This window comes from Thamnophis sirtalis, unplaced genomic scaffold, assembly GCF_051295495.1.
Source record: "Thamnophis sirtalis isolate CommonGarterSnake01/CBP01778 unplaced genomic scaffold, rThaSir2_p1.2 scaffold_9, whole genome shotgun sequence".
In the NCBI taxonomy this organism is placed as follows: domain Eukaryota; kingdom Metazoa; phylum Chordata; class Lepidosauria; order Squamata; family Natricidae; genus Thamnophis; species Thamnophis sirtalis.
In genome coordinates this window covers 67,845,222-67,854,118 of record NW_028261389.1, presented here as the reverse complement: position 1 = coordinate 67,854,118, position 8,897 = coordinate 67,845,222, and the positions used below count along the sequence as shown (strand labels likewise).

Here is an 8,897-nt window from a genome sequence, read left to right as displayed (position 1 = left end):
GATGCCTGATGACTGCCTGCACTAGTTCCTGCTGTCTTCTTGGTAGGATCTTCAGAAGTGGTTTGCACTTTGCCATAAAGCCCTTCATGGTATTGGACCTGGGTACTTGAGAGACCACCTGCTGCCAATTACCTCCAATAGACCGATTAGATCCCACAGATTAGGCCTCCTCCGAATTCCATCCGCTAGCCAATGCCAACTGGCGACCACCCGGAGGAGAGCCTTCTCTGTGGCTGCTCCAGCCCTTTGGAACAAGCTCCCCGTGGAGATTCGAACCCTCACCACCCTCCAGGCCTTCCGCAAAGCCCTTAAAACCTGGCTGTTCCAACAGGCCTGGGGCTAATTGAGCTTTTGTCCCCCCTCGAATGGTATGGTTGCTGTGTGCTTTTAAATTATGGTATTGTCTTGTTCGTCTTTTTATTCCTTATTTGTAACCCCCCCCCTTGACTTGAGTTGTGAGCCGCCCTGAGTCCCCTTCGGGGAAAAAGGGCGGCATAGAAATATAATACATTCAATTCAATTCAATTCAATTTTCTTCTTCTTCCAAGGCCTGAAATTCCCCCCGCTTTTAAAATGTAACCTTTTTATTAGGTAGACACTGCAAAAACAATGAGTTTTAAGATGCGTACATTGAGTTTTGAGGTCAATACAACAATGACTGCAAATTTTTCATACAACATTGGAAGGACTGATACTTACATGAGAGAGATAGTGAAATGGAAGCGCTGCCTCAATCCTTTGAAGGTGACAAATGACTCTGGGGGGAAACTTCTTGTGGTCATCTCACAATAAGGCCTCTCGTATTCACCAGAAGGGCATTCGCATTTGAAGCCTCCTATGAGCAGGTTAATACATGTCCCCCCATTCTTGCAAACTCCAGGCGCACAGCGTCCCGAGCGAGCATTCACTTCACAATATTCTCCTAAAAAGTAGAAATAGAAATGCCCACCAGTTATGAGAAAAAAAAACAATTCTGTACCTCCAAAACAGCTAATGATTCAAAATCAAATTGACACATAATATAATCTTGGCTGGACTAAAACAGACGCTATCAGTAGATGTTAGCTAAATGTTTATGTCTAATTCCATAAAAGAATGTTGGCAATCCTGGCCTTTATGGATCAGCTGGGGGGGGGGAACTATGTCTTTATTCTTCAATCAGCCTTTTGTCCACGCTAGGAGACATCACTATGTCACTTTCTTCAAAATATTTCATTTTTAAGAAGGCAATTGAAGAAAAAATACTTCCTATGGCAATAAGGAAGCAAAAAAGAAACATGTAAATTATATTTCATTGATTTCCTCCATCCCCAAACAGTCAACAGTTTTATAAAACTATCATTAAAGGTAAAGATAGAGGTTCCCCTCGCACATATGTGCTAGTTGTTCCCGACTCTAGGGGGCGGTGCTCATCTCCGTTTCAAAGCCGAAGAGCCAGCACTGTCCAAAGACGTCTCCGTGGTCATGTAGCCGGTATGAGGTACACGAAATCTTCCCACCTATTTTTTTTCTACTTGCATTTTTACAGGCTTTCAAACTGCTAGGTTAGCAAAAGCTGGAACAAGTAATGGGAGCTCACTCTGTTACACAGCGCTAGGGATTTAAACCGCTGAACTGCCGACCTTCTGATCGACAAGCTCAGTGTCTAAGCCACTGAGTCATCGTGTCCCTAAAACTATAATTAAAACCCTTTAATGACAAAAGGATTTTCTACACATCTTTCAAGAACAGCCTTATTTATGCTATCTAATCAGAGCTAATATAACTGGTATCTAGTCATCACGGTAAGTCTCTCAAGCTTGTTTTTGCCCAATCTTCTGAATCAATGAGGACAGCTAAAGCTAAATTCAAGGGCTAAGTAAAGAGTTGTCATGCTTAAATTGTAGGTGCTTGTCTACTGAGAAAACCCAGGCTTCTGAAGAAATGTGTTCCAGGTCTTATAAAAGGCAACTGACAACAAACAACAGAACATGAACAGGACCACACACACACACGCACATAAATAGGGGGAGTGAAAAGTATATAAAAATACATATGATTTGAGAAATGAATATATAAATTCATCTGAATTTAACAAATGCAGCTTTGTATTGTTTGTAATTATTATTATAGCTGTCATCACCACTATTGACTTTATAAGAGCCATAGTGGTGCAGTGGTTAGAATGTAGTACTGCAGGCTATTTCTGCTGACTGCCTGTTGCCAGCAGTTCGACAGTTTGAGTCTCACCAGCTCAAGGTTGACTCACCCTTCCATCTTTCTAAGGTGGGTAAAATGAGGACCCAGATTGTTGGGGGCAATAGGTTGACTGTAAACTGCTTAGAGAAGGCTGTAAAGCATTGTAAACTGGTATATAAGTCTAAGTGCTATTACTATTGCTATATCACACCATTCCAGTCATGTCACTATCCAATTAAGTTAGTTTAGAAGTCAAAATGAATACCAAACTTAAAGCATAACTGTAATATTACGAACAAAATCAAAATTACAAATACCATGTATTGTTGAAATAATGACACTTTAAACTATTACAAATAATTATAAAATCATACGATTATAGTAAAAAGATACCATTATTCCTCATTTAGTGACAACTTGGACAGCAATTGTTTGCAGTGATGAAAAAGTAACTTTGTGACTAATGTCCGAACCTAATTTGTGTTATCCTGTGCCTAAGCCACTTTTTGTCTCCTACCCAGCAGAGCACAGAGATTGCCTATAAAAGCTGCCTTTTTTTGACCACAGCCTGCATGTCCCTAAAAAGTGCCATCTCTAAATTAAAAAGTTCAGCACTCTGATCTAATTAGTTGATTAGAATCCCATGACAGCTGCAGCATGAAATTAAGACACAGAACGTAGAATCACGGGGCTTGAAGGGATCTTAGAAATCTTCTAGGCCAACCCCATGCTCAGACAAAACCTTGTACAATCTTTTCTTGAAAACCTCCAACAATGAAGCATCCACAATTCCAGGAGGAAAGCTGTTCCATTGGGTTAGTTGTTCTCACTGTCAGGACATTTTCATCTTAGTTCCACGTTGAGTCTTTCTATCTAAGTGATCTAACACAACGGTCATCAACATTTTGAGCACCAGGGACCAGTTCCACGGGGAGATGTTTTTCAGCGAACTGGAGGGCGCATTGTTTCGTGAGCTGCCTGCATCCCGTGGATGAGCCTTCGCCTACTTGCATGGCCTGGTTTCTGGAATGCCGCAGACCAGTGCCAGCCCATGGATTGGGGGTTGGGGATCCCTGATCTAACTGATTTAATCAGTTTTAAGTCTTTTGTTTGCCTCCTAAGTGGGTTGTAGCTCATAGCCAGGAGGTTTATAAATGGCTCCAAGCCCAAAACTCTAGGTCCTTGTTGGCGAACCTATGGCACACGTGCCAGAAGTGGCATACAGCGCCCTCTCTGATGGCACATGAGCCATCGGCCCATTTCAGCTTAGCCGTGCATGTGCACGCGTCTCCCGCTGGCCAGCTGGTCTTCGAGTCTGTACCACGCATGCACGGGGTCATGTGCGCATGCGCAGGGGGGAACATGTGTCAGGGGTAATATGCATATGCACAGGGGGAGGGACACATGCACGGGGGAAACATTGCATTTTGGGGGGTTGGGCATGCTTGTGCATGCGCGTGCTTTGGGCACTCAGACTGGAAAAGGTTAGCCATCTCTGCTCTAGGTATATTCAAAATACAGAGAGAGTACAATGCATTATAACAATACTAGAAGAGAACCAGTTTTGATGTAGTGGTTAAGGCATCAGGCTAGGAACCAAGAAGTGAGCTCAAGTCTCATCTTAGGCACAAAGCTAGCTGGGTAACTTTGGACCAGTCACTTCCTTTCAACTTACTGTAGGAAGAAGGCAATGGCAAATCACTTCTGAAATCTTGCCAAGAAAACTGCAGATATATGTCCAGGCAGTTGCCAGGAGTTACTACTGACTCAAAGCCACAAAAAACAAAAACAACAATAAGTGCTGTCACATTTGATACAAACCTTGGTTATCTAAAAGCCTTAGCCGTTCGGTGAAAGGCCATACTTCCTCTAATAAAAATTGCAAATAATCATTTGTGAGTTTGCAAAATTTCACTAGTCAAAAATACATCTTGTAATTTAGCAACATAAGTCTACATTTGCCTGACTATTCTTTCTTGACTTGAACTGTCATCAATCTGCATATTAGTATATGAATCCAATGAACGATACTATTTATTTATTTTTAATAAATGAAAAAGGAGCTAATGTTAAACAAGAAGCAGACTTTATTTTGCTGAGGGTGCATTTACACAATAATTATCCTTAAGCTTTACCTCCAATTTAGTGAGCTATCTTGAGAACTTTTGCTCATTGTTTGCAAACAATATAATTGGGATGAAGTGGTTGGTTGAACACTAAATTGGCTGGAGACTATACTGAACTGTGAAAAGTCTAAGGCAGTGATCCCCAACCCCCGGTCCGCGGACCGGTGCCGGGCCGTGGAGTACCTGGCACCGGGCTGCGCAGCGGCCGGGGGCCATGATCACCTGTGTCCAGCGCTGCCCTTCTCATTCCTTTTCAGCGCTTCAGCGCTGGCCGATTCCTGAAAAAAACCTAAGAGCGCCTGCGCAGCTACGTAGGGCTAGCGTAGACAGCGCTAGTAGCGTAGCCTTGCGTAGGCGCAGTTTGTGCTACGCTATCTACGCTAGCCATACTGAACTGCGCCTGTGCAAGGCTACGCTACTAGCGCTGGTCATCGACGCGCTCAGCAGGCCACAGTAAAATTATCAAAGGCTGACTGGTCCGCGGCGATAAAAAGGTTGGGGACCACTGGTCTAAGGGACTCAATAGCATGTGGGTTCCTTGATGGTGGGGGCTAGACTTGTTATCTCATGATAACAATGTCATGATAATCTCTGGATCCACAAATATGTAAATTGGCTACAATTCACAAAAGTTCACATAACGATCTATGGTCTTGAATTAAATGCTTATACTACGATGAAGCCATGAATGAATCAGTATTTCTAAAGAAAGAATCTAAAGAATCAGTATCAGCATCAGTATTACTAAAGAAATCCACCGGGGGGGATGGGGTGGAGAGGAGGAGTATTAAACTATTTCAGCAATACAATTAAGTCTTGTGGATTCGGCTTCACGGTTCCTATTTGTCACCCTTAAGATCCCACCAAGTTCTTGATTCTACATTAATACCGTTAATAATTTGATTGTTTTTCCAGTACTGAAAGGGGTCACACAAATTTGGGCCTTACTGGGAAGACAAGTAAAACACGTAAGTAAATTATAAGTAAAGCTAAAATAAATTTATCAAAGATGTCTTCAATGAACTAACCCTAAAGCATGTATACCAGAAGGCATTATTTTTTTCCCAATTATCAGATAAGACAGTATGGCTTGCAAATGACGCCTCTGGAAAGAATGTGTCACCTTGATGGTATGCCACTGGTGCAGGAGTGAAACTCTGGAGTTGCACATAGATAAGCTAGTGAAAGCGCTTAGGATGTTAAAGATTACCCTTTGCAAATACTGAAATATGAGCCAAGTTTGGAGAAGGGACATTTATCTTGCCTCAAACAAGAGGCAGAACTGAAAAATTCTCTTTCTCTCTCTCTCTCTCTCTCTCTGCAAAACAATAGAATAATGTAACAATGACTGTCAGCAATAGAACAGTCAGTCAAAGAAGACAGTTCACATTTGATAGTTCACATAAATTCCCTTAATTAAAGCAAATGCTTGCCTCTGAATTTTCAGAATCCAGCTACATTTACATTTCAATTCAGTAAGCTCCTGCTTACCTCACCGTTTTTAAAACAGCTCGCGGTTTAAAGGGGATTGGTAACCTTAATGGCTGGTTCAGATATCACAATAAACTATAGTTAATAATTTCTTAAGTTTTGTTCTTTCCCAGTGTGGTTGTGAGGAATGGAATCTTTTGTTTACTTTTTGACTGATCCTGACATGACAACTTGTAATTAATCTTTATGGCTTTTTTGAAAAAAAGCTCACTTCAAGCCATGGGCTGTGGAGTTATTTTCTTTTGAACCAGATCACAGTTAAGTCCAACCATATTTGTGGTTAATACAGAAAGTTCATGGTGAATAGTAGTGAATTAAAATGAAAACAATAATTTCTAAATCCTTGTAGTCAAGCTTCTTTTAATAACAAAGGTAGACAAAAATTTCCGTTTTCTTTTCCTTCTTATTTTCCTCATTAGGTACCACAGAGCAGAATAAGCCCCTATGATTTTCTTTTTGTTATTTATACTAGAAAAAAAAATAAAGGAGTGAAAAAGCATTCTTAGCGTTAGGAGATTTTAGAACACATATGTTCATGAAAGAATCTGCAAAAATTACAAATACATTCTCAAAATCATTGTCTATGTCTAAAAAGCTTGTTCAGGATTCATCTATGAACTAAAAAAAAAGCATTACAAAATTTGTTATTTATTTATTTCCTTATTATTTGTGGATTCTTCTTTCATCTATTCATGTATTATAAGTGTAAGTATGTAAATTCAGGGTTATTAATTCTTGTGATCTAAAGTCTAAAGAAATGGATAGAGCATCAGATGAATCTGAAAAGTGAGGAAGAGGGACTAACAGTTTAGCCAGAAGCTATAATAGAAAATCCAAGCCTCACTAAACCTACTGTAACTCAATTATTTGCACACACCCTTCCGTACCTCTCAGAAGTACAAAATGAGTGTGCTTCCAACCAGGAATGCAGTATGTTGATACACGTTGTTTAGCCTTTGGCAGCTTGCAGTCATGTTCATCTCCAAATAACTAATGCAAATAAGCACCCTATTGTTTCTAGTTGTGAACAATGTGCAAATGAAAGACTATTAGCTTATTCTCAACTCAGAGTACAAATAAACCTGGCGTGCTTTCAAGAAAAGGAAGCAAATATAATTTTGGAGACTATGTAGTATATTTGAAGTGATTCTCTGTTCATATAGGACACTTTTAATATAGTTTTCTGAGTCAGAGTATCTCAATACATTGTCATGGTGTAGTAGTCAAGACTACGGGGCAGAGATTGTGCAAACACACTGCCTGTCACTTTCTCTAAATCCAATCCAGGGGTGAAATCCAGCAGGTTCCGACAGGTTCTGGAAAACTGGTGGCGGAAATTTTGAGTAGTCTGGAGAACTGGCAAATGCCACCACTAGCTGACCCCAGAGTGGGGTGGGAATGGAGATTTTGCAGTATCCTCCCCCTGTGACGCCCACCAAGCCACACTCGCAGAACCGGTAGTAAACAAATTTAAATTTCACCACTGATCCAGTCAATATCCGACAGTCACTGTTATAAATACAAAATCCCCCCCCCCCCCGTGTAAGTTATCTTGAGCTCCTAGATAAAAAGTAGGACATAAATGCGTGAAATCAATGAATAAATACTACGTTATTTACTAAGACATGGGTCTCCAACCCCCAGTCTACACCACCACTAGGCCGCGGCATGCCAGAAACCGGGCCACGCAAACAAGAGAAGCCCCACCCACGGGATGCAAGCAGCATGAAAAATCACAGCCCCTCTGGTCCGCGGAAAAGCCTCTCTCCATGGAACCGGTTCTTGATGGCCAAAAGGTTGGGGGGAAGGCACTGTACTAAGGGATAATTCATTCTGATCGCTGTAGAATGTCTCTGGGTAAATAGGTTCGGTCATTGAACAATAATAAAAAATATTTTCCAAGGATAACTAAACATTTATCCTGAAGTGAGCTGGTACTGCAGTTCTAGCCATAGTAATTTACCAGATTATCAAAAGAAACAAAATAAAAAAAAGAAGCAGAGATAAAGAAAATTAGCGACAGGAGGAAGATCTACCACTGTTCAAGACAAAGTAAAAAATATATATATCCCACCAGTGGTTACCTTTCCTTTTCAGCAATGCCTCATTCAAATCTCCCTTGGTTACCAGGTCTGGAAGCAGATAAATTACTCTGTACTCCAATACAAACATTTTGCTGAAAGTGTACTTCAAAATACAGATTTTTTTCCCTCTAAAATTATTGGGAAACTACAAAGTTTGATCTACAAAGGGAACCTGGTGGAGACAGTGAACTTTTATTCCTTTTTGCACTTCTGTTCTGAAAGGTGGGAGGTGGAAACTCCCCATCTGTTCAAGGTCATAGTGAAAAGAAGAATGTGCAGGCAAGAATAAACAGCTAAGAGAAATCTAGCTTCTGGGTAGCTTAAAACAATAAAACATACCCAGAGTTTATAATTCATCTAGAAAATCTGCCTCATTGAAGTACTGCTAATATAGTTTCCAACCTCCTGAATTCCCAAAATTCATTTGATATAAAACAGGAAACAAGTCAAACTACAGATATGGCTGTGTACAAAATACCCATTTTTAGTATGGTTACATCACTTCATAAGCCTTCAGTTTGCAATATATTGCTTACAGACATAACATTGCAACGAATAACAGAGCAACAAATGGCCAAATTATGCAGAATTGTTTGATGCACCATTGTATCAATAAATAGTCTTCTTTGTGAGCAATTAGTCACAAGAAGCTCCTTTACTTGAAGACAGCATGAGAATGACCTATATAGGGACCACTTTGACTGTTTCTAGAATATCCTGGAAGTTTACTGTAAATAATGCTAACAATTACTAAGAAAAAAAAATCTGATTTTTCCTAGACCAATGTTGATGAACCTTTTCAGCACTTGGTGTCAAACGGGAGTGTGCACATGCCGGAAACCGAAGGAGCAGCCGTCTGGCACGCATGCATGCACTGGGATGATGATCTTCCAGTTTCCGGTGTGTGCATGTGCACTGGCCACTTAGTCTTCCCATTTCTGGCATGCATGCATGCATGCACGCCCGAAGATCAGATGGGCAGTGCACATGTGCACGCCAGAAAACAGAAGATCATCTT

The 8,897-nt window shown here is 40.7% G+C and overlaps 1 protein-coding gene across 3 annotated transcripts in view; it reads right to left on the bottom strand.

Moving 5' to 3' along the window:
• Nucleotides 1-8,897, bottom strand: part of CELSR1 (cadherin EGF LAG seven-pass G-type receptor 1) — a 182,691-nt gene that overhangs the window by 96,593 nt on the left and 77,201 nt on the right. For all 3 annotated transcript variants that reach the window (XM_087722171.1, XM_087722173.1, XM_087722172.1), the window contains exon 3: nt 700-922. In XM_087722171.1, coding sequence (XP_087578297.1) covers nt 700-922 — 223 coding nt within the window. The remainder of the gene's footprint in view (nt 1-699; nt 923-8,897) is intronic.